This window comes from Ylistrum balloti, unplaced genomic scaffold (genome assembly GCF_031769215.1).
Source record: "Ylistrum balloti isolate Yb309-2 unplaced genomic scaffold, AGI_CSIRO_Ybal_v1 Utg370202, whole genome shotgun sequence".
NCBI classification, from domain to species: domain Eukaryota; kingdom Metazoa; phylum Mollusca; class Bivalvia; order Pectinida; family Pectinidae; genus Ylistrum; species Ylistrum balloti.
Genome location: NW_026782176.1, coordinates 261980 through 288965, shown reverse-complemented (window position 1 = coordinate 288965; position 26986 = coordinate 261980). Strand labels below are relative to the sequence as shown.

Here is a 26986-nt window from a genome sequence, read left to right as displayed (position 1 = left end):
AGAAACAACCAGTTCTTTTGGCGTATCAATCAATCATTTTATCCGGAAGCTGTCTCCTCTCCATAAGAATTTAATCAAACATAAGTTATACACTTTAATTCATTTTCTATGCTGAATAATGTCACAGATGTGATGAGTATACCTTTATAAGGTCAAATATAAACAGAATGTCTCTCTGCACACTTATGCTGTGACGCCGCGGAGGTAATACACCCACTGGGCATTAGAGCTACCTCCAGCCGATCGGGCACAAGACACAACAAGTTTACCCATTACCACGGCTTTAGAACCACTATCATTACCGTCGAAGCCCACTACAATACGGTGTTCTTTACGGGATCGTACACTTTCACTTTGTTTCGTTAGATGGAATAACGGATTGTCAACTTGGAACATAAATGGTGTTGTACTTGAAAACACATTACGGAAGGAGATATGTGTGGTACCACCAGCTTTGATGATGTAAGGTCCTTGTGGTTTAGGTACAATACATGTTCCAAACAGAGGGAAAAGGTATTCCCCTCCCTGTACAGAGCTCACTGTCAATGTCGCCCTTTGTTCACCTAGTCGTGAAGGCTCAAATGTCACCTCTAGATTGACCTCAGTGCCACCAGTGGAACCAGGAGCTGCAGCCACAGATTTCTCTACGTGGAAATCAGAATTATCCGTCTGGAAAATAAGATAGTTCAAACCTAATTATTGTCCATGCTAACACAAGTAAAGAAAGATCAATTTACTACTGCCAGCATAATTCCCTGACAGAAAATTCCCAGATCGTAAATAAAAACGAATCATATCAATTTCTTAGTTCACTATTCAAAGCCCCCATGATTTTTCAGTTCCAATAACAGAAAATGACTGTGTATTATACCTAGTTAATTCAGTAATCGTATGTCTGGATCTCAGGAATATCTATATATGTGTATAGGGCTGGATCTCAGGAATATCTATATATGTGTATATGGCTGGATCTCAGGAATATCTATACATGTGTATAGGGCTGAATTGCAGGAATATCTATATATGTGTATAGGGCTGGATCTCAGGAATATCTATATATGTGTATAGGGCTGGATCTCAGAAATATCTATATATGTGTATAGGGCTGGATCTCAGAAATATCTATACATGTGTGTAGGGCTGGATCTCAGGAATATCTATACATGTGTATAGGGCTGTGTGTAAAGGGCTGGATCTCAGGAATATCTATACATGTGTATAGGGCTGGATCTCAGGAATATCTATATATGTGTATAGGGCTGGATCTCAGAAATATCTATACATGTGTGTAGGGCTGGATCTCAGGAATATCTATACATGTGTATAGGGCTGAATTGCTGGATTGCAGGAATATCTATATATGTGTATAGGGCTGGATCTCAGGAATATCTATACATGTGTATAGGGCTGGATCTCAGGAATATCTATACATGTGTATAGGGCTGGATTGCAGGAATATCTATATATGTGTATAGGGCTGGATCTCAGAAATATCTATACATGTGTATAGGGCTGGATCTCAGGAATATCTATATATGTGTATAGGGCTGGATCTCAGGAATATCTATATATGTGTATAGGGCTGGATCTCAGGAATATCTATATATGTGTATAGGGCTGGATCTCAGGAATATCTATATATGTGTATAGGGCTGGATCTCAGAAATATCTATACATGTGTATAGGGCTGGATCTCAGAAATATCTATACATGTGTATAGGGCTGGATCTCAGGAATATCTATATATGTGTATAGGGCTGGATCTCAGGAATATCTATATATGTGTATAGGGCTGTGTGTTAAGGGCTGGATTTCAGAAATATCTATATATGTGTATAGGGGTGGATCTCAGAAATATCTATACATGTGTATAGGGCTGGATCTCGGAAATATCTATACATGTGTATAGGGCTGGATCTCAGGAATATCTATACATGTGTATAGGGCTGGATCTCAGGAATATCTATATATGTGTATAGGGCTGTGTGTTAAGGGCTGGATTTCAGAAATATCTATATATGTGTATAGGGGTGGATCTCAGGAATATCTATATATGTGTATAGGGCTGGATCTCGGAAACATCTATACATGTGTATGATGAGATCACAGATTCTTGGTCACAATTGTTTTTATCACTTATAAGTAAGTAAATACATGAACTTGTATATCTACTGGATCTAAGGTAGATTAATATTGGTATAACCTATAGACTTTGTTGAACAATCTAGATGTTAGCAGACATTTTGTATTTAAACACTGTTCACTTACCTTGCATGTATAGTCTGCTTTGGCCTGTTTTGCAAAGTTGAGGAATTTGGCAATGTGTGACTGTGCCTGGCCCAGACATGTCCTAAAATAAAGTGCTTTCTCAGGGCCAGCAGCAGTGGCTTTCAAGTTGAGGTCGTATGTGTAGCTGCCAAGGTCAGTACATACGTACTCAATTTTTCCCTGGAAATCACCGACCTTAAGAGGCTGGTACTCAATGCTGACTTCACCCTGTAGTAAGATAAGATGGTGTTACTGGTAACTCAGACTAAATGATTCCAAGGCCGAAATGATTTAGAGTGATCCGAATGAAAATGTGGAATGACCCATAGAGTGGGTAACATGTCTGTATCTACCCAGTTGGCTATAATATTGATCTACCTGACAATAATGGAAAAGTATTGGAACACCTGCCTGACCTTGTTCATGTACTTCAAATTTATGAATTCCAGGATACTCAGTAAATGATAAGAAAATGTAATTCTCAACAGAAGCCTGACATCTGGTAAGTACATACTTAGGTCAACATGTGAGGTGCTAAGTAGAAATCTATCTATATTATCTATGTTGTCTATGTAGGTAATTGACCCTGTATAAGCCACCAGGTAAGAACTTAGCCCTGTACAATAATCTGACATCCTTATCCATCAAAATGATGAATGATTTTTTGTAAAGCCGGATAGATGAAATCATCCTATGTTACATCCTGGAAATTGCACATTACACAAAAGCTAATGTAACAGAGAAACTTAAGTCTTTGGTTTGGATGACCTCCAATTCTTAGTGACAACTCCCATGAAAATCCATTCACACTTAATTGTGAGAGATAACAGAGTGATTTAAATCTCCCATCGATGTTTGATCTTTACTTAATAGATCGTCCTAGAGGTGGTCACTTATCACTTACCGTGGAGTTGGCTGGCACATTGAACTGAGGTGGCATGAGAATTTCAGGAACAGTACAAGTTCCGTTGAAAGATACAGCATATGCCAGTGGGTTCTCTATAGAAATAGTGTGAAGCACACTCTGCCTGACAGGGGTTGACAAATCTATTGATCCCACAGTCCCCTGCTTTGTGGCACGGAAGGTCACTTCATAGAACTGGTATTCCTGGGTCTTCTCATTGATAAAGGTGACCTGTAAAGAAAAATTACAAAATTGAAATCCATCGGATATTCTTGTTTCTCAAGAGCAGAGAAAATATTAATTAATTGTTAACATATTCTGTAGGTCAATCACCAGGTAACATTGACGAAATACTGCTACCTTCTCATAACAAATAGTATGTTTAATGGTGTTGTACTAAATTAACTAAGTCAGTTACTAGTAGTGTGTTGTGTGATTGTTTCTAGGTTTCTATAACCTCGGAGTGATGATCAGAATTACACACTTAGTGTCATGTATTAAGATACAGAATGTTCACTATGACATCTGAGTGATGATCAGAATTACACACTTAGTGTCATGTATTGAGATAAAGAATGTTCACTATGACATCTGAGTGATGATCAGAATTACACACTTAGTGTCATGTATTGAGATAAAGAATGTTCACTATGACATCTGAGTGATGATCAGAATTACGTACTTAGTGTCATGTATTGAGATACAGAATGTTCACTATGACATCTGAGTGATGATCAGAATTACGTACTTAGTGTCATGTATTGAGATAAAGAATGTTCACTATGACATCTGAGTGATGATCAGAATTATGTACTTAGTGTCATGTATTGAGATACAGAATGTTCACTATGACATCTGAGTAATGATCAGAATTACGTACTTAGTGTCATGTATTGAGATAAAGAATGTTCACTATGACATCTGAGTGATGATCAGAATTATGTACTTAGTGTCATGTATTGAGATAAAGAATGTTCACTATGACATCTGAGTGATGATCAGAATTATGTACTTAGTGTCATGTATTGAGATAAAGAATGTTTGCTATGACATCTGAGTGATGATCAGAATTATGTACTTAGTGTCATGTATTGAGATAAAGAATGTTCACTATGACATCTGAGTGATGATCAGAATTATGTACTTAGTGTCATGTATTGAGATAAAGAATGTTCACTATGACATCTGAGTGATGATCAGAATTATGTACTTAGTGTCATGTATTGAGATAAAGAATGTTCACTATGACATCTGAGTGATGATCAGAATTATGTACTTAGTGTCATGTATTGAGATAAAGAATGTTTGCTATGACATCTGAGTGATGATCAGAATTATGTACTTAGTGTCATGTATTGAGATAAAGAATGTTCACTATGACATCTGAGTGATGATCAGAATTATGTACTTAGTGTCATGTATTGAGATAAAGAATGTTCACTATGACATCTGAGTGATGGTGCACTTTCTTGCTCCATTTTTATCTTTCAAGTTGATAACATCATACATGTAACAAAATATTTACCAATAAGATTTGAAATACTTGACCATCAACCGAGTGACTTTAAACTTTAGCAAACTTCTCACTGTCCAACTTCACTTCATACTATGAACATCTTCCAATGTTTTTAACTCAGTCCAGTCACTACTTTTAATCTCCTATTCTTGTTAGTGAAGAGATCTGCTAAGGAGCCCGCAGTGCCCAAGAGCTAGCTATGTTCCCTACTTTATTTGAGGGACATTCAATACATTACAGTATATATCATGAGAAATATCAGAAGTCTGGCCTTCTCTAACCTAAGATGATAATTTCTGGAAAAGGACAGACAGACAGACTAAAGGAAACCTGCATTTCCATTCGGGGTCCTAATTAGGTTAATATTGTAATATCTATTTAAACATGACAAGTGTAATACTTTCAGCCTTGTCTAATGTAATATTAATCCACAACTATTTACAGTAACCATCAATAACCTAGCCACGAAATTTCACATTACATTTAACCGCCCCCTACCTTCAGCATTGTAGTACCCTCCTTGTGAGCATAAAAGGTCAGTTTGTAGTCCTTTTTACCGCTGGCAGGAACATCAATATACTCCATACCCTTAACTGATGTGCCTGTGTCGAGTTTGTCTGCCTTGATGGTTTCTCTTAGGACAGCAAATCTGTAGGGATAACGAATACAATGATTTATTTCACCTCAAATACTGGTAATTAGTCAGAGAGACTCCTGAAATGTGTCCAGCTGAATAAACCTGATCTCAACTGGGAGATGACATTGATATAGAATTACTGCTTACAACTTAGATATCTGTATAATGGTGCTGAAAGTGTAACTAGTTGTGTGCTGTGTGATGGATGGTTATCATCATGTGATGTTTATCATCTTATACATCCTTGATACACAGTACCTCCTCATTAACTCTAATCAGCTTGGATTCTTAACATTTATTGGACAAAATACAGCTGTTAAAGAAACAGACATTGATGTCAGAATAATGACCTACTTTCTTATTTCATTTGGATTCTGATTCATAATGTCATAACAAAATATTTTTACCAATAAAATATCAAATATTTGACCTTGACTTTATAACCTAATGACCTTGACCACAGTGTACTTCTCTTTATGAATTTTGCTTCTTAATGTTGTAAGAAGATATTTACCTGGTAAGAAATATAAAATGTGACTCTGACTTTAAACTTGTTGTAAACTTTGACCTTTCATCAGGCACTTTACCGATTTATTTTGGTCAACTTAACTTCATAACATCACGAAAAATATTTACCTTGACCTTGAGTCATGCAATTTATTTGATTTTAAACAATTCTGGTTCAGGTCACAAATGAATTTTTACCAGTAATATTTTTATTATTTAACATATTTTTGATAGTTTGTTCCTAGTTCTATTTTTAGTAACATCAGCCTTGACCATCAAAACTTTTTTCAGTGTATCATCCTATCAAATTTCAGAAGATCTGGCCTCTGGAGATGGACAGAAAAACACTGTGAGTACAGAAAATCAGAGCTTCAGATCACCCTAGAAACACTGTGAGTACAGAAAATCAGAGCTTCAGATCACCCTAGAAACACTGTGAGTACAGAAAATCAGAGCTTCAGATCACCCTAGAAACACTGTGAGTACAGAAAATCAGAGCTTCAGATCACCCTAGAAACACTGTGAGTACAGAAAATCAGAGCTTCAGATCACCCTAGAAACACTGAGAGTACAGAAAATCAGAGCTTCAGATCACCCTAGAAACACTGTGAGTACAGAAAATCAGAGCTTATGATCACCCTAGAAACACTGTGAGTACAGAAAATCAGAGCTTCAGATCACCCTAGAAACACTGTGAGTACAGAAAATCAGAGCTTCAGATCACCCTAGAAACACTGTGAGTACAGAAAATCAGAGCTTCAGATCACCCTAGAAACACTGTGAGTACAGAAAATCAGAGCTTCAGATCACCCTAGAAACACTGTGAGTACAGAAAATCAGAGCTTCAGATCACCCTAGAAACACTGTGAGTACAGAAAATCAGAGCTTCAGATCACCCTAGAAACACTGTGAGTACAGAAAATCAGAGCTTCAGATCACCCTAGAAACACTGTGAGTACAGAAAATCAGAGCTTCAGATCACCCTAGAAACACTGTGAGTACAGAAAATCAGAGCTTCAGATCACCCTAGAAAATGGGTTGGATGTCTTCAGAACTATAGACATGACTTGTAATGAGGTTCAGTGCAGTTCCTTACCTCTGAGGTCGTTTGAGCCAATTGTCCACATTGAGGAGTTCTGTGTGGGCTACCTTACATGGAACATCAAAGTGAGGTTTACCATTGGGCTTCGGAGGTTCAGACACACCCATCATATTGAACAGTAAACCTTGACCATCTGGCATTGGGAAAAAAATAGTTCCCTGCAAAATATCAGAAAGGGATGATCAGGAAAAAAGCAATTCAGTTCCTATGACCCGATAAAGTCCAGTAGACTCTAGTGGACATATTTAACAATCATATATATATTTGGTTCATATCAGTCCTGGTAAACATGACTTTCTATTGTTTGTCTATTGCTTTCTCTACAGAAATTGCTGTGACGATATCCTGCGGTAGAACATTCCGTATTGAACCTTAAGGTCTGCACTTGTATCGTTTATCTGGTATGATTTGGTCACAATTGCTTCATATCCAACAGAAGAAGAAAGACCTTGAAAAGTTTTCCCAGGGGAGTCAGACCCCTGATTTATACAATGTTAAATCCCCTCTATAATGTGATCCCTCAGACCAAAAAATATTTATCACCAGTTACAATTTCTGGAAAAACAAGAAAATCAGTAGAATTGATGGATCCTCCTCAAATAAATGCTAGTTCAGAAAGGGCTAGTTTTGACAAAATTCAGGTATGAAAAATAACAAAGGGAATTATGAAAAAGAGAGTTATGGTTCTTGTACATTGCCATTCTCCTTATCGAGAGATCAATCTATCTATGAAGTTTCATGTTGATATCTCTTAAAGGTTTTGTAATATGCTCCAAACAAAATTATGATGAATGGATATACATTGGACAAAGTGACAAATGATGGACAGGGGACAGTTAGCAGATGCCACACTGTAAGGAATAAGCTTAACAGCACTTCCAATCAGGTGAGCTTAGAAAAACACAGGATTCCTGGTGTCTTTATAAGTGATGTACATACCTGGTGTTTCTTGCCCTCAGGTGTCATAGTTAGTGGGCGATATGTCAGGGGGAACTGTTTTGTCTGACCTGCCTCCACAGTGAAGGTGACCGGCCCTGACCAATACTCTCCATCAATAATAGGTTTTAGAACCCATGTCATGTTGGTTTTGTTGGGAATGGACAGAAACTTTGTCTCAGCCTGTCTCACATGTGTAGACAGGTGCTGAGTCTCCTTTGGAGCCGGAAGACTGACACACATTCCAGTCAGGGTCAAGGTCACTGGTTTGTGTGGACTTGACTCCGGGAACATGCATCGTAAACTCTACAATAACAAATATTGAAAAATATTAACGATACATTCCACACTTATAGGTAAATGTTCATCTTCCATCATGTAGATTTGTATTGTGTATAAGGGTTTCTATAAAGGTGTAGATTTGTAGTGTGTGTATGGGTTTCTATAAAGGTGTGGATTTGTATTGTGTGTACGGGTTTCTATAAAGGTATAGATTTGTATTGTGTGTATGGGTTTCTATAAAGGTGTAGATTTGTAGTGTGTGTATGGGTTTCTATAAAGGTGTAGATTTGTAGAGTGTGTACGGGTTTCTATAAAGGTGTAGATTTGTAGTGTGTGTATGGGTTTCTATAAAGGTGTAGATTTGTAGTGTGTGTATGGGTTTCTATAAAGGTATAGATTTGTATTGTGTGTACGGGTTTCTATAAAGGTATAGATTTGTATTGTGTGTATGGGTTTCTATAAAGGTGTAGATTTGTAGAGTGTGTACGGGTTTCTATAAAGGTGTAGATTTGTAGTGTGTGTACAGGTTTCTATAAAGGTATAGATTTGTATTGTGTGTATGGGTTTCTATAAAGGTGTAGATTTGTAGTGTGTGTATGGGTTTCTGTAAAGGTGTAGATTTGTAGTGTGTGGACAGGTTTCTATAAAGGTGTAGATTTGTAGTGTGTGTACAGGTTTCTATAAAGGTATAGATTTGTATTGTGTGTATGGGTTTCTATAAAGGTGTAGATTTGTATTGTGTGTATGGGTTTCTATAAAGGTGTAGATTTGTAGTGTGTGTATGGGTTTCTATAAAGGTGTAGATTTGTATTGTGTGTATGGGTTTCTAAAAAGGTGTAGATTTGTATTGTGTGTATGGGTTTCTATAAAGGTGTAGATTTGTAGTGTGTGTATGGGTTTCTATAAAGGTGTAGATTTGTAGAGTGTGTACGAGTTTCTATAAAGGTGTAGATTTGTATTGTGTGTATGGGTTTCTATAAAGGTGTAGATTTTTAGTGTGTTTATGTGTTTCTATAAAGGTGTAGATTTGTAGTGTGTGTATGGGTTTCTATAAAGGTGTAGATTTGTAGTGTGTGTACAGGTTTCTATAAAGGTGTAGATTTGTAGTGTGTGTACAGGTTTCTATAAAGGTGTAGATTTGTAGCGTGTGTATGGGTTTCTATAAAGGTGTAGATTTGTAGTGTGTGTATGGGTTTCTATAAAGGTGTAGATTTGTAGAGTGTGTACGAGTTTCTATAAAGGTGTAGATTTGTATTGTGTGTATGGGTTTCTATAAAGGTGTAGATTTTTAGTGTGTTTATGTGTTTCTATAAAGGTGTAGATTTGTAGTGTGTGTATGGGTTTCTATAAAGGTGTAGATTTGTAGTGTGTGTACAGGTTTCTATAAAGGTGTAGATTTGTAGTGTGTGTACAGGTTTCTATAAAGGTGTAGATTTGTAGCGTGTGTATGGGTTTCTATAAAGGTGTAGATTTGTAGTGTGTAGACAGGTTTCTATAAAGGTGTAGATTTGTAGTGTGTATATGGGTTTCTACAAAGGTGTAGATTTGTAGTGTGTGGACAGGTTTCTATAAAGGTGTAGATTTGTAGTGTGTGTATGGGTTTCTATAAAGGTGTAGATTTGTAGTGTGTGTATGGGTTTCTATAAAGGTGTAGATTTGTAGTGTGTGTATGGGTTTCTATAAAGGTGTAGATTTGTAGAGTGTGTACGAGTTTCTATAAAGGTGTAGATTTGTATTGTGTGTATGGGTTTCTATAAAGGTGTAGATTTTTAGTGTGTTTATGTGTTTCTATAAAGGTGTAGATTTGTAGTGTGTGTATGGGTTTCTATAAAGGTGTAGATTTGTAGTGTGTGTACAGGTTTCTATAAAGGTGTAGATTTGTAGTGTGTGTACAGGTTTCTATAAAGGTGTAGATTTGTAGCGTGTGTATGGGTTTCTATAAAGGTGTAGATTTGTAGTGTGTAGACAGGTTTCTATAAAGGTGTAGATTTGTAGTGTGTATATGGGTTTCTACAAAGGTGTAGATTTGTAGTGTGTGGACAGGTTTCTATAAAGGTGTAGATTTGTAGTGTGTGTATGGGTTTCTATAAAGGTGTAGATTTGTAGTGTGTGTATGGGTTTCTATAAAGGTGTAGATTTGTAGTGTGTTTATGGGTTTCTATAAAGGTGTAGATTTGTAGTGTGTGTATATGGGTTTCTATAAAGGTATAGATTTGTAGTGTGTGTATGGGTTTCTATAAAGGTGTAGATTTGTAGTGTGTGTATGGGTTTCTATAAAGGTGTAGATTTGTAGTGTGTAGACAGGTTTCTATAAAGGTGTAGATTTGTAGTGTGTGTACAGGTTTCTATAAAGGTGTAGATTTGTAGTGTGTGTATGGGTTTCTATAAAGGTGTAGATTTGTAGTGTGTGTACAGGTTTCTATAAAGGTGTAGATTTGTAGTGTGTATATGGGTTTCTATAAAGGTGTAGATTTGTAGTGTGTGTACAGGTTTCTATAAAGGTGTAGATTTGTAGTGTGTGTACAGGTTTCTATAAAGGTGTAGATTTGTAGTGTGTGTATATGGGTTTCTATAAAGGTGTAGATTTGTAGTGTGTGTATGGGTTTCTATAAAGGTGTAGATTTGTAGTGTGTAGACAGGTTTCTATAAAGGTGTAGATTTGTAGTGTGTATATGGGTTTCTATAAAGGTGTAGATTTGTAGTGTGTGGACAGGTTTCTATAAAGGTGTAGATTTGTAGTGTGTGTATGGGTTTCTATAAAGGTGTAGATTTGTAGTGTGTGTATGGGTTTCTATAAAGGTGTAGATTTGTAGTGTGTTTATGGGTTTCTATAAAGGTGTAGATTTGTAGTGTGTGTATATGGGTTTCTATAAAGGTATAGATTTGTAGTGTGTGTATGGGTTTCTATAAAGGTGTAGATTTGTAGTGTGTGGACAGGTTTCTATAAAGGTGTAGATTTGTAGTGTGTGTACAGGTTTCTATAAAGGTGTAGATTTGTAGTGTGTGTATATGGGTTTCTATAAAGGTGTAGATTTGTAGTGTGTGTATGGGTTTCTATAAAGGTGTAGATTTGTAGTGTGTAGACAGGTTTCTATAAAGGTGTAGATTTGTAGTGTGTGGACAGGTTTCTATAAAGGTGTAGATTTGTAGTGTGTGTATGGGTTTCTATAAAGGTGTAGATTTGTAGTGTGTGTATGGGTTTCTATAAAGGTGTAGATTTGTAGTGTGTGTATATGGGTTTCTATAAAGGTATAGATTTGTAGTGTGTGTATGGGTTTCTATAAAGGTGTAGATTTGTAGTGTGTGTACAGGTTTCTATAAAGGTGTGGATTTGTATTGTGTGTATGGGTTTCTATAAAGGTGTAGATTTGTAGTGTGTGTATGGGTTTCTGCATCAGTACCATTACATATAGCATGTGTTAATGTCCTGTATTAAAACTGTAATGAAAACTTACATCATATCTGATATCCTGATTAAGTTCTTTTGGATGGAATGTCACCTCAAATGTTACATCCATTCCTGATGTTATGTAACCCTCAGCTGGAGTAATGGAGAAATCTGGTTGAAATTTCTTCACATCCCACTTAAACCTGAAATAGAACATTGAAACTCCATCACATCCACTTTACAACTTTAAACTCCCAGACTGTTGACACATCCTCTTTACAACTTTAAACTCCCAGACTGATGACACATCCTCTTTACAAATGTAAACTCCCAGACTGATGACACATCCTCTTTATAACTTTAAACTCCCAGACTGAGGATACATCCTCTTTACAACTGTAAACTCCCAGACTGATGACACATCCTCTTTATAACTTTAAACTCCCAGACTGATGACACATCCTCTTTATAACTGTAAACTCCCAGACTGATGACACATCCTCTATACAACTTTAAACTCCCAAACTGATGACACATCCTCTATACAACTTTAAACTCCCAGACTGATGACACATCCTCTATACAACTTTAAACTCCCAGACTGATGACACATCCTCTATACAACTTTAAACTCCCAGACTGATGACACAGCCTCTTTACAACTGTAAACTCCCAGACTGATGACACATCCTCTATACAACTTTAAACTCCCAGACTGATGACACAGCCTCTTTACAACTGTAAACTCCCAGACTGATGACACATCCTCTATACAACTTTAAACTCCCAGACTGATGACACATCCTCTTTATAACTTTAAACTCCCAGACTGATGACACATCCTCTTTACAACTGTAAACTCCCAGACTGATGACACATCCTCTATACAACTTTAAACTCCCAGACTGATGACACATCCTCTTTACAACTTTAAACTCCCAGACTGATGACACATCCTCTATACAACTTTAAACTCCCAGACTGATGACACATCCTCTTTATAACTTTAAACTCCCAGACTGATGACACATCCTCTTTATAACTTTAAACTCCCAGACTGATGACACATCCTCTTTACAACTTTAAACTCCCAGACTGATGACACATCCTCTTTACAACTTTAATCTCCCAGACTGATGACACATCCTCTTTATAACTTTAAACTCCCAGACTGATGACACATCCTCTTTACAACTTTAAACTCCCAGACTGATGACACATCCTCTATACAACTTTAAACTCCCACACTGATGACACATCCTCTATACAACTTTAAACTCCCAGACTGATGACACATCCTCTTTATAACTTTAAACTCCCAGACTGATGACACATCCTCTTTATAACTTTAATCTCCCAGACTGATGACACATCCTCTTTATAACTCTAACCTGCATCGACATCCACAAATGATGACCTTTGTTTATATTTGTATGATAAACAATTGATGACCTTTGTTTATATTTGTATGATAAACAATTGATGATCTTGGTTGAATTGAAATATGAATATTTATTCACCCTTATGTATTTGACGTAATTTCACCTTCAAGGAATTTCACGTCAACCAGTCATTTATACAAAATTAAGTAAAAGAAAGGAACATGATATTACATCGAAAGGAGGATAAGTTACTGACCTAGTATTCATATCACCCGTGTTACTCATCACAAGTTTTCGTGTACTCTGACTGTCCTTGACAACAGCACCGAATGGAATGGCATATGTGTCTAAAGTGATTTCCATGCCTAGACAGGAGCCTTGTAGTACAAATAGAGGCTGGTACAATCCAGCACACTCCAGCATTACTTCCTCAGTAAACTGAGGAATCCTGCACTTGGGTGCAAATATCACCTCAACCTTGATGGTGCCTCCCTTGGGCTCCAGTGTAATAGTGTTGGTGGGAGAGATGGAGATGACCCCAGGTTTCTGCAGGGCTACTGACACTGGAGTTAGGGCCAAATTGAAGGTTATTGGGGCTGGACTGTTGTTTACTATAGGAATATATTTCTTGACTAGATCGTTCACAACTCGTGGACCCAAGTTCAAGATTTTGTGTCTTTGATCAGCGACTTCAATCTGAAATCAAAATCAAACATTTTTAATTTATAGACTGAATAACTAGTGCATAACTGACTGCTTTGCTTTAAAACTGTGCCTTAACTCTGAATCATGATACTCTCAATCTTAAACAGTTTGAAACCAACAGACTTACTCTAGATAACTCATGCAAACCAGTGTTAACTGAAGACTGTAGTGTTACCTTCATCTCTGTTCCACTTCCCATGACTTGTATCGAGTGTTTGGACAAGCCGTTTATTTCAAAGGTCATGGTCTCGTTGTACTTGATTGCCTGTCTTGGGTAGAATGTGATGGTTACATCAACAGACTGGCCAGGCTGGATTACACATGCCTCAAAGTTGTGATGGAGATGGTTGGTTTGGGTATAGAGGCAGTCCACGCTAGAAAGCAATGATAATATTATAGTTGTAGTTGTTAGGGGGTTGAGAGGGTTGGGGGATCTGGATGTTACCAGCTGTAGTCAAGGCTGCTTTCGAGTTACACCTTAGTCCAAACCAGTCAGTATAACTCATAATCTCTACATATAACCTCAGTTTGGTCTGTAGAAGCCACATCAATATGCATTCCATGGAATTATGTGAGGGGCAGGGCCAATAGAAGTCAAACAGACTCAAATTTCCAACATCTTCTCAACACCAAGATATGGTGAAATTAAATGGTCTTCATGGATTAAAAGGTCTTAAGGTATTTTACCAAAATTGTCTAATTGTGATTAATTGTACACTGTGATCACTTGTTCCCCATCACACTATTCACTCACCTAATTTCTTTCTTATCCTTGTTTGTGAGCTTGAGGACCTTATGATGGGCAGGCATTCCTGCACGGTAAATAAAACAACTACCAAAGTTACAAGTCTGGAATGAGAAATGGAGTCCAGGGGTAACGCCTAGTCCTTCCAGTGCCACATGGTAGCTGGGGCCATTTGACACCTGTTAATATATAACACAATCAGGTATAGAAAGATTAAGTAATGTTTAAGACAGTTTATTCAAACCTACAACAAAATACAACAAACATGTTCATCCAGCATTACTGTGAAATGTAAACACCCAGAAGGTATGTCACACTATGATGTAGAAGTGATATATTCCCAATATCACAAATTATCACTATTTTGACTTATAGTGTAGACTACTTACCCGCAGTGTAAGGGAACAATCCTTCAGAGTAGTTTTACACGGAGGACAAAACAGTAGCGTACATTTCTGCTCCTCGCCATGTGCCACGCCTCCAGACATGGGTGATATTGACACCATGTCCCGCTTCTTGCTGCCCGTGTTGAGTTCCCACTGGAAGTCAAAGTTGAATTTTCCCGAATTCATAACAAAGATGTTCCTGATCTGTTGTTCATTCACTTCAACCTAAAAATAGAAAACCAAAATTAACACATGAATGAATAAAAAATTGAAGTATTTATAGATGTTTTTCAGAATCTGAGACGAGATCTGAGTCAGTCTCGATGATTACAGTTACACTCAGACTCAAATGGCTTAATTTTTTGTTGATAAGATTGAAATAATTTTACATGTGATTAGAAATAGTCTTCACTTTGGCTGTCTGTTGCGTCTTACCTCACCAAACTTGATGATGTTACGACTGTCCTGGAAGAACTCCTGCTTGTTACCCTGCGAGTCCTCACACGTAAGAGTGCAGTTCATGGAGTATCCCTCAGCCTTAACATTCAGTGTCACAGGTAATATCTTTTTCTTGATCTTACAAACAACGTTGAAATTGACCTCTTTGTCTGTGGTGGGAGTGAAGTATAGATCCACAGCCAACCTGCAATAACATGTTGACATTTGTCACAACAACAACAAACAATATCATCTCCATACCTATCTTACATTTTGCTGAATACCATCAATGAATTCTATTATCAACTTGTATATATTGATAACTGTTCTGAAGCTGCCTGGGTAGGGGTTTAATTCAATCACCGTTTTTGAAGCTGCCTGGGTAGGGGTTTAATTCAATCATCGTTTTTGAAGCTGCCTGGGTAGGGGTTTAATTCAATCACCGTTTTTGAAGCTGCCTTGGTGGGGAGTTTAATTACTGAAAAGCTCTTGTTTTCTACACTACAAACTTTCTTGCCAGAAGTGTCTGTAAACATTTCACGTCATCAGAGGAGTTTCCTCCTCGAGTACAATCATGTAGATCAAACAATTTCTCAAACTTCGTAACTGAAATGACTTTTGAAAAATGTCAAAATTTGTCATGAATACACAGAACTGTCTTTTTAACATACGAAGTTTGAATTAGTCCAGGAAAATCTGTTTATAAGTCCACTCAGGAGAGCTAAGAAAAATTGCCTTTAAACAAGTATTCAGTTATATCAATTTGGGACTCAAAACCAGTGCCCGTTAAAGTGAGGAGTTTTTTTTATATGCACACAAGGCAGGTTTGACTGTACTCTAGGTGATGTTTTATAGGATGTAGTTTCTGTAACTTACAAGGTGCTAATACTTTGATAAAAATTTGTATATAACAAACTATATATGATTATTCAAAGATTATTCATAAAACTGTTTCATTATATCAAATTAATTTACAAATATGCTCTTGTTCAAATAGTAAGAATCTTTTAATCCTTATGGAAAAATAAGGTTACAAAGCTGTACTTCTGGGTCAGCTGTTCCATTTCTTCATGGAATCTGCACCATTAATATAAACAACACCTAAATCCATTCACCTGATTACATCCCTACCAAACTCAGTTAAAATAAATATCATTGTTCTAGCTACAGAAAAATTAATGATAATTTGATATACCTTGACTTGGCAGGAATGTTGCCAGACATTGGTTCAACATGAAGGTGGTCTGAGTATCCGGCTGAATGACAAGAATCTTCCTCAAAGTTGAAGTGAAATGGTTGATCCTCCTGGTTAATGAGATACACCCTTTCTACAGCTTGGTGACCTGAAATTTGACACTTCCAATTACTATCTGCATTTTTCCACAGAGATACATTTGGAACTTTAACAGCAGGAAACATCTTGTAATTTGATTGTGTCTTCAATTTGACTGGCTAGGCCAAATAGAGGACACACATCGAGCAATGTAATTACATCAGTATAACGACGGAACCAATGAATAGAAGCAGTACGTACCTATGAGGAGAGCTTTAAAGTTCATGTGAGAGCGATCCATGGAGATGTCCGGTTCTCTTGCTTTTCCCACCAACAAGAATGGAACACTGATGTCCTGTTCCGGGATGTGGAACTTCCAAAATGATTCCACTATGTCCACTTGGTGGGAGATATATTCAAATGAAACCTGTTTAAAAATTCGAAAGAATTATGTAGAATTTTTTTTTATATAAATACAATGACCTTTTCAGTTCACAATCGTAAACCTTTATCTAACAAGAGGCCCATGGGCCTTAACGGTCATCTGACATCAAATACAAGATTTCAATTTTGAACTTGAGAAGTAGTCGAAAATGTGTTTTCAAGATGGCGGCCATGTTAGATTTCGGACCAACCTGAAATTAACAAACTTTGGTCAGGATCATGTCACGATCATTTCAGGTAGGTTCCAGCTCAATGAGACATGTAGAGCTTGAGAAGAAGTTGAAAATATTTACAGCCGACGACGGACCACGCCGGACAAAAAGTGATCGCAAAAAGGTCATCAGACTCTTTGGTCAGATGACCTAAAAATCTTGTAAGGTCAATATGTGTTAACATCAATTAAATTAAGTTGCCAAATGGCCTGAACAATCCCCCAAGTTCTGTAGAAAACTATTTAAACAATAAAACAAAATCTATGATGTAGTTGAAAAAGGTATTATATTTAACTTGGGAGATTTCTACTGACACAGTGTGGTGACAAGTCAGCAGGAATGTCTGTAGATATATATATATAGGCCTAAGTACACACACAAATTCAAAATGAGACTTACAACTAAAGTAGCAAAACTAAGAATTTTACACTATTTGGAGTTAATAGGACACTGGGCTTCATCACAAGATGCTTACTTACCACAAGGTACGAAGTTTGAATCCTTTTTTTTTCAATCAATTTAGTTGAATTGATTGCATAGTCATCCATTCTTTCAAACCTATATATAAATCATAGAAGCTAGTCCCGATTTCCTCTTTGAAGCCCTGCCCCTCAACCTCAGATGGGCCTATCAACATCTCTTTAACAATTTAGAACCTCTACCCCATGAAAGTGCTTTAGATCAAATCTGACATGTCACATGATTAGGCTGTTAAGGTTACAGAGAGAAAATTCATCCAATTTGTAAATAGTTTTTTCTGTGAGAAGTTACATGATGATGAGTTATACCTGAAACTTCTTTCCACTTTTGATGAGACCTTTAGGTACAACACAGTTGAAGGATGCAGGTTTCTTGGGATCAGCATCGTCTTCACAAGACCACTCAAAACTGTAGGGTTGGTTGGTGGGGTTCACGATAGCAAAGTTTCTGAATAATACAGACAGTGATCGTTACTACCATGTATATATGTTATAAAAACATAGGCATCATTTTAACTCTGCATCAATATCCTGCTAATGTTTCTGGGAACCATATCTCATAAGTACAGATCTTCATCTTGTCTGTAAGTGACTTGTCTGTGAGTGACTTGTCTGTGAGTTGTGAGTGACTTGTCTGTGAGTGACTTGTCCATGAGTGACTTGTCTATGAGTGACTTGTCTGTGAATAAACTTGTCTGTGAGTGACTTGTCCGTGAGTGACTTGTCCGTGAATGACTTGTCCGTGAGTGACTTGTCCATGAGTGACTTGTCTATGAGTGACTTGTCTGTGAATAAACTTGTCTGTGAGTAACTTGTCTGTGAGTGACTTGTCTGCGAGTGACTAAATACTGTGAGAAACTTACTTAATGCTCTTCACACCAACTCCAATACAGTTGAACTCTATGACCCGTGTGTTAGGATCAAGGGTGGAGCCTGCTGGAGCCCCTCCTGGTCCTCTCATTTCAGGGTTACGCCTAGAGCTGGAGATATAGTCAGAGTCCTCCAGTTCAAAGTGACAGTAGGGCATCAGACTTTTGCCCCGGAGTCCCACTACTGGTCCCTGTTGTGTCTTCTCTAGGTTTGGGATACTGAAAAAAAACATGTAAAACTTTGTCACAAAACTAATTTCTGTAATACTGAGTAACATTTCCATCTTGATTTTTAAATGAAGGTGGGAGTTGTATTAACTCTTAATCTACTTACGAGCAGATAAGTCTGGCATCATATTCATTCATATCTAGAGGTGAGAATCTGACTTTGAAACTAGCTTTCTTTCCAGCCTGTATGGTTCCGTATTCAGGTTCTATGGTAAATGGGACATAACTGCTGTCAGCCAGATCCATGCGTGACTCTGGTCGCTCGGCCTCAGACATGAATGTTACAGCCCGTTGGAAGGCAGGCATGTTCTCCATCACTACTTGCCAGCTGTAATCCATCTGAACAGTACCCTTGTTACTCAGGGTAAAACTGTAATAACAAATCATATCTGAAATATTCTAAATGACTCACATTCAATATTCATCCAATCTTCTTCACAAACTTTCCGTCATTCTTCAACTGACAAATACAGAGCTTCAGAGGAGAACCAATTTTGAACAAATTATTTATTATGACATATTTTTTTTTAGCGGTACAGATGAAAAATTGGCAGTCTATTTATAGAATGGTCATTAAGGAACAATCCTCACTAATTTTTATTACAGATTGAAAACAACATTTAAGTCTGTCAGCCACGCAGCTGTCCAAGTTCAGAAACACCAAGGCTGTAAAATGTTTCATTATAGATCCTTTGATGGATAGAATAAGTTTGCTAAAAATAGATTCCATATGAAAGAGATCCCACAAAGATCTTTGTGTTCTCTAGTGAATGATCTTCAGTGGTTCTATGCAAGAAATAAGACCAAACTACAACTGTTAAAATCCAAGACGACTGCATGTCAGCCATTTGTTTCACTCATCCATTTTTAATAAACATTGAAAAATGAATTAAAACAGAAAAAAATAACAAATAAATAAAACACTGGTTCTTCTTATGCCATGAAACAATTACTAAATCATTTACCCTATAAAATCAACCTTTATTGTATTAAAATTAATATTTATTTATCTTATAAATACTGACAAACAAGTCATTATAACTCTTGTTGGTACAGATGGAAGCACACAAGTGGTATATATGTAGTGTAGGAGGAAATCAGATCACCTGGAGATACGATGCCATGGTGAAAAAGGTTAGTGTGTTACCAATGTACCACTTGACGACCCATATTCATGTGGAATCAAATCGTGGACTTACTCGTAAATCCTTGTCTGGAACATTAGAGTGTCTCTGAAGTTTACAGCCTCTATCTTGCACTTGTATTTACTGAAGTCACACAATGCTGTAACAAGAAGGTCAACGTTGCGGCTGGTATCGGGAACCTCCGTGAACACTGGTTCTGGCTCTGTCTCAATCACCTTTTTCTTGGCAGGTCGTGACGACAGTGGGGCCTTGTTACCTCTAAAATATATATACTACACGTTACAATTGTTACACATTTAAGTACCATCTAAGGCTAAAATACAGATTGTAATAGCACAATAACATTCCCAATAATATTTGGTCAACATTCATCAGTTAACTCTACAGACTTAGTTTATCTCTTGATGACAAGTTGACAAACAGATGTCACTCCCAGGTTTCAAAATTGCTGACTTGACCTTCAGACAGGTCAACTAATAAAAAGGATATTTTTGTTTCCATTGGGTAAAAACAAAGTTAATATTCTTTCCTTATCTGTATGTCAGAATATCATTTCTGTGTAATACACACCCGTCATTGACACTGGAGGGTTGAGGAGACGTAGGAACATCCACCCATTTAACTGTCCTGATCCTATCGTCCCAATCTGCCACTTTGTCTGGTTTCTCAAATGTGATCTTCATCACCTTGCAGTTAACCTTTTCCTCGGTTAAGGTTTTGGGCTGGTCACTTTTGAATGTGATGGTCATATCTTTCGTCGATGATGGATGGAGATGGCCGACATTGGGTGAGAATTTTAATTGTGCATTTTCTGGCCATTGGAAACGGTAAATATCAGTTTTGGAATGGTTGGTCATAGCAAAAGAAAGTGTACGAGGTTCTCCAATGGCACAGTCACCAAACTTGATCAAGTTTGGTTTGGCAGCTTAAAAAAAAACAGAAAGAAAATACATCATGGCAGAATTACTCACAAGTCAAAAATAAGAAAATGTCAGCAAGGTCAACCTGGACCTTGTAACTGTCTCACAGTGAGCATTAAATGGTTCAAGGATACAGATCTTTAGAGATTAAGTCAGGGACACAATAACAATGTATATAACAGACATCACTAACAATAACCCTTTCATGTTCTACAATGATTAACACAAAATTAAGAATATGACCGAGTGTCTGAAGTTCAATCCAAATCTTTCAAGGAATGACGCCCCTAGAGTGCTGACAAGGACCTTTTTTTTCTTTAAATGACAATTTCCATGACCCTACGACCTTGTTACTTAAACTTGTCTGTGATATTACTGTCCTTTACATGAATGTTCAGTTTGTTTCTTTCTGGAATGAAACCACTAATGTACTAATAAAGATTTTCTTAAAAACAGTAGCCTACCATCTTAACACTAAAAATTGTCCAAGAATAAAGCTCTTTGTATCATTGAAATGTTTTATCAAAATCCCTCAAGGAATGAAGCCTTCATTTTAAAGTGGGCAAGTTTGACTTTTAACCTTAAACCTTGACCAATGAACCCTGATATCTAACCAAGTGTAAAACTTACTAGTATGTAGATGTTGTCATGAGAGGCAGTACTGAATCTGTTGAGGGATTTGTGAGACATGTGGAACATAAGGCTTCACAGGCGGACATATTTATAGGTATAATGAAAACTACATATAACAATAGATAAGTCAAGAATGACATAAGACTAAACAACTTACCTCCTACATCATCCTCTGCCATATTGCCTTCCTCATTTTCTGGTTCTACTGGAACCTCAACACTCATTATGTTATCAAGAGTTACCTCCTCCTCATAGCCCTCTCCTACCAGCTGGATGACAGAATCTTCATACTGGTTGTCAATCACAGTTAAGCGAATGTGAGCCTGGGACCTTTGCACAGCAATAGGTTTGAAGATGACATCAAAGGAGGCTGCCTCGTTGACATTGACAATAACAGAGGCAGTGTGTGGGCGCTTGGTGACCTCTGTAGGGAAGAAATATTGTGTGTTTGATAGACAATATCCAGTAGTGGTACAATAAACAATCCTTATTCAAACAAATCTCAAGTTTAGTAGATATTCTAAAACAACAACACTTTTCATTTGAGTTTCTCAACTTTCCATTAAAAGAATTCAGCTAAATGTACCAGCTGAACTGGAGAAGTAAAAAAGTATTAATAATGGTTCTCAGACCAATCTCAGTAAATAACAAAACGGCTCGAAGGTAGAACTTAAAAAGATGAAAACGTGAAAAGCTAAGAGCAGACTGGGGAGAACACAAAATACTAACAAATTTTTCAACAGCTTCAAATAAATTTATATGGAAAGAATACAACGCCGTTAAACAGTAAAGTTGGAACGACTGCATCCAACTGGAATGGCCGGATCCCACTGGAACCTAAACTAAAATGAAAAACATGACGAAATATTCATCCCTTTTCTGTTTGCTTCCTACTTCTTTATTGAAAAACTGCTGGTTATAAATGCCCATTTTAAGAATTTTTTCTTCCAAGATAGGACACATATAAAAATAAATATAACTGTGATCGTTACTCATTTCTCAGTGAATAAGTAAAGGTAATTTGAATATAAATAATAGTCGAGCACATCCATCACAACCCCAATGGACAGGCTTGGACAGGTGAACTTAGACAATGGAACTGATATCATTACCTCCAAAGTCGTCCTCCATGACTGCCTGTGTGGATCCCCTTGGTCTCAGCTGGAAGGCCTTGTCTGGATCTATAAGGTCAATATCTACCTTGCTAGGCAGAGTTCCATCGTTGACGAGGATCAGTGGCATCACATCGCTTCTTCCTAATAATATCCGTTTAAACAGAACCAAAGGTTGTCCCCTCTTGTTCCTCACAGTAGGTTTCTGTATACTGATACGAGGCAGGTTGCCTTCACCTGAGATGTCAAAGGTCAAAGTTCGCCCCTTGGCTTGGTTGGATGGCACGCCTTCAATGCTGGCCTCAAACGTTGCTGAAAATGTCTGCATAGATGGAGGGGTGAAGGTGACTGTAGCATACACATGACTGTGGTTCGGGATTAAAGCCTTCGCTGGCTCAATCTCAAACACATCCAGGTGTTTGGTCATTCCCTTTACAAGGATGGGCTTCAGTGACATCACCACATCACAGGGAACTTTATTCACGTTAGCAATCTTGAATCGGGCTGTTGCTTTGTGACCAACTATCACGTTATTGAACACAAACTTCTTCTCATCTTCTCCATACACTCCACCTTCATTTTCCATCTGTAGCTGTTAAATAAGAGAAAAAAACATGAAAAGTAACTAAATCGCTCACATATCATTAAAACATTAATTTGTCTTGTATCAAATTGTATACCGATTGTTAACAATATACCAAAATGTTGTTTGTGTTTACCTGGTTGTTATGTGTGTATCTGTGTACCTGTGTGTACAGACATTACCTGGTTGTTATGTGTGTACCTGTGTGTACCTGTTTTTATCTGTGTACTTGTGTGTACAGACATTACGTGGTTGTTATGTGTGTACCTGTGTGTACCTGTGTGTACAGACATTACCTGGTTGTTATGTGTGTATCTGTGTGTACCTGTGTGTACAGACATTACATGGTTGTTATGTGTGTACCTGTGTATATCTGTGTACTTGTGTGTACAGACATTACCTGGTTGTTATGTGTGTACCTGTGTGTACCTGTGTGTACAGACATTACCTGGTTGTTATGTGTGTACCTGTGTGTACCTGTGTATATCTGTGTACTTGTGTGTACAGATATTACCTGGTTGTTATGTGTGTACCTGTGTGTACCTGTGTGTACCTGTGTGTACAGACATTACCTGGTTGTTATGTGTGTACCTGTGTGTACCTGTGTGTACAGACATTACCTAGTTGTTATGTGTGTACCTGTGTGTACAGACATTACCTAGTTGTTATGTGTGTACCTGTGTGTACAGACATTACCTAGTTGTTATGTGTGTACCTGTGTGTACCTGTGTGTACAGACATTACCTGGTTGTTATGTGTGTACCTGTGTGTACCTGTGTGTACCTGTGTATATCTGTGTACTTGTGTGTACAGATATTACCTGGTTGTTATGTGTGTACCTGTGTGTACCTGTGTGTACAGACATTACCTGGTTGTTATGTGTGTACCTGTGTGTACCTGTGTGTACAGACATTACCTAGTTGTTATGTGTGTACCTGTGTGTACAGACATTACCTAGTTGTTATGTGTGTACCTGTGTGTACAGACATTACCTGGTTATGTGTGTACCTGTGTGTACAGACATTACCTAGTTGTTATGTGTGTACCTGTGTGTACAGACATTACCTAGTTGTTATGTGTGTACCTGTGTGTACAGACATTACCAAGTTGTTATGTGTGTACCTGTGTGTACCTGTGTGTACAGACATTACCTAGTTGTTATGTGTGTACCTGTGTGTACAGACATTACCTGGTTGTTATGTGTGTACCTGTGTGTACAGACATTACCTAGTTGTTATGTGTGTACCTGTGTGTACCTGTGTGTACAGACATTACCTAGTTGTTATGTGTGTACCTGTGTGTACTTGTGTATATCTGTGTACTTGTGTGTACAGATATTACCTGGTTGTTATGTGTGTACCTGTGTGTACCTGTGTGTACCTGTGTGTACAGACATTACCTGGTTGTTATGTGTGTACCTGTGTGTACAGACATTACCTAGTTGTTATGTGTGTACCTGTGTGTACAGACATTACCTGGTTGTTATGTGTGTACCTGTGTGTACCTGTGTGTACGAACATTACCTGGTTGTTATGTGTGTACCTGTGTGTACAGACATTACCTAGTTGTTATGTGTGTACCTGTGTGTACAGACATTACCTGGTTGTTATGTGTGTACCTGTGTGTACAGACATTACCTAGTTGTTATGTGTGTACCTGTGTGTACAGACATTACCTGGTTGTTATGTGTGTACCTGTGTGTACCTGTGTGTACAGACATTACCTAGTTGTTATGTGTGTACCTGTGTGTACAGACATTACCTGGTTGTTATGTGTGTACCTGTGTGTACCTGTGTGTACAGACATTACCTAGTTGTTATGTGTGTACCTGTGTGTACAGACATTACCTGGTTGTTATGTGTGTACCTGTGTGTACCTGTGTGTACAGACATTACCTAGTTGTTATGTGTGTACCTGTGTGTACAGACATTACCTGGTTGTTATGCTGCCAAATGCTCAAGTTCTTGCAGACTCTGTGTTCCTCAAAGATTGAGCCAATGTCATCTACATTGATGGAGGGAATGCATGCTTCTGCGATGAGTTTGTACGGGATACCACCAGGATGGTCATTAGGATCTCGGTCAGATATATCTATAGCCAACTCCTGTATGAAAATATTATTTCATCAGAGTTTGGAGGCCAACAAGTCATAGAATGGTTCATTGTATAACAGAGTTATTAGATGTCTACATGCCTTAAGAATAGAAAAACAATCCAGACTTTGAAAAACAAGAATGGCTTCATAATATTGAAACAGAATTTTATTTATTTTTTGAATTCTTAAATCAAGACTTACTGTTACCTACCAGTCAACAGAAAATAAATGTATCCTTTGAGAGATACAGGGGTGTATGGGTTATATAGCAACTATAAGACAATGTAGACTGTTAAAGAAGTTTAAAAGGTGATAAAGTAAATTATGTGGTATGTGCATCACCTCCTCACAGCTGCCTGGGGTCTCAGCTATACACTCCACGTTGATCACCTGGCTGTTATTACAGGAGATCATTCCAATGGCTGGTGATACTACAAACATCTGTAGAGGCAGGCGGGACTGAGTCACACCCTCCTGTCTGTAACCAACATCGTCACGTTTAAGTCAGAGGTCTACAACATCACTTGTTACTAACTGATAGGTGACACTGGGATCTTAATTACTAGCACTTTTCACAATAACTGGTTTTTATCAAGGATAACAACTCTTCCATATATAGACTTCTATGTGTAGATGTTGAAATCAGTTAGACCAATAGGGAAAGTATTACAAAACTTAACTATACTTCAATTCTCCAGGTTTAGAAACTCAAAAGATGCCTTTAGGTAATTACAATTAAAAAACAATTAAAAAACAATTAAAAAATCGAAGAAAGACAGATACATAACCATGCTAACACCATAAAAAGTGTTGTTTATTTAAAAGTGACACTTTAATTTTTGTTGACATCAGCTTGGTGGATTATTAGACAATGAAAACAAAACCATACAATATGAGGTTGTGATGTCACATTGCTAGGAGAACCAATACCACTGCTTTTATCCAGCTGACTGACAACATTTATTTCTGTATAATTTCCATTTAACCTTATTGTCTTATCCCTGAAGCAAGAGATCTCACAGAGGGATATTGGTTCTCACAGAGGGATATTGGTTCTCACAGAGGGATATTGGTTCTCACAATCTTTTGATCTTAACTTCTTAAATGTTTCATCTTTTCTCCTTCTTCTGTGTTCTTGGCTCTTTGCTTATTTTACACCAGTAATTATCAAGTAGCACAATAAGTTATGTAAAGAAGATTTCTTCTTGTCATTTAATTGCCAACTAGATAACTTGGAGATGGAAATCACCTCTAAGGACCTCGATGTCACTAAATATAGTCAATATATACAGAACCTGTTTGAGTAAAAAAATTATCATTAGGTCTAAATTGTTATAAGATGGGACATTCATGAGAATACCATTATGATATAGAAAATAGCATGTTGATAAAAAGACCTGATCATATTAAGGACTACATCTGCTTTACTTTCCATTCCACTACAATGTCAATTACATTTCTTTCAAAATTTAGAATTACTGAATTTCAGGCACTTAAATCTTTTGGCTGTAGTTTTCTTTGCCTATTTACAGCAACAAATTTACTTATACAAGTATGTCTAGTTATAGAATTTGCAAAATTTCCTTTTTTGGGCCTTCCACTCACATCTATAGAGGCCAGGTTCCATTGTTTATACAAAATTGTTTTCCCTTTCCCAAAAGGATGCTCCAGACCAATTTTGGTCAAAACCTGCTCAGATCTTCATTACAAGGAGTGATATTTGGTAAAAAAAAAAAAAATACAAACGGAAAGCCTTGCCATTGGCCTAAACTCACCAGTCCTTTGGACCTTGTGAAC

The 26986-nt window shown here is 37.4% G+C and overlaps 1 protein-coding gene across 1 annotated transcript in view; it reads right to left on the bottom strand.

Moving 5' to 3' along the window:
- Positions 1 to 26986, bottom strand: part of LOC132551489 (hydrocephalus-inducing protein-like) — a 94678-nt gene continuing 67692 nt past the window's right edge. The window contains exons 56-78 of the mRNA XM_060215634.1: positions 25532 to 25667; positions 25019 to 25198; positions 22512 to 23097; positions 21557 to 21823; positions 20417 to 20771; positions 19901 to 20104; positions 18808 to 19071; positions 18468 to 18692; positions 17914 to 18052; positions 16731 to 16896; positions 16392 to 16539; positions 15194 to 15401; positions 14762 to 14983; positions 14382 to 14551; positions 13803 to 14001; positions 13179 to 13618; positions 11608 to 11743; positions 7874 to 8176; positions 6929 to 7092; positions 5187 to 5337; positions 3173 to 3403; positions 2269 to 2496; positions 1 to 669 (exon numbers count right to left, since the gene is read on the bottom strand). Of these exons, the coding sequence (XP_060071617.1) occupies positions 184 to 669; positions 2269 to 2496; positions 3173 to 3403; positions 5187 to 5337; positions 6929 to 7092; positions 7874 to 8176; positions 11608 to 11743; positions 13179 to 13618; positions 13803 to 14001; positions 14382 to 14551; positions 14762 to 14983; positions 15194 to 15401; positions 16392 to 16539; positions 16731 to 16896; positions 17914 to 18052; positions 18468 to 18692; positions 18808 to 19071; positions 19901 to 20104; positions 20417 to 20771; positions 21557 to 21823; positions 22512 to 23097; positions 25019 to 25198; positions 25532 to 25667 (5608 nt within the window). The 3' untranslated portion in view covers positions 1 to 183. The remainder of the gene's footprint in view (positions 670 to 2268; positions 2497 to 3172; positions 3404 to 5186; positions 5338 to 6928; positions 7093 to 7873; positions 8177 to 11607; positions 11744 to 13178; positions 13619 to 13802; positions 14002 to 14381; positions 14552 to 14761; positions 14984 to 15193; positions 15402 to 16391; positions 16540 to 16730; positions 16897 to 17913; positions 18053 to 18467; positions 18693 to 18807; positions 19072 to 19900; positions 20105 to 20416; positions 20772 to 21556; positions 21824 to 22511; positions 23098 to 25018; positions 25199 to 25531; positions 25668 to 26986) is intronic.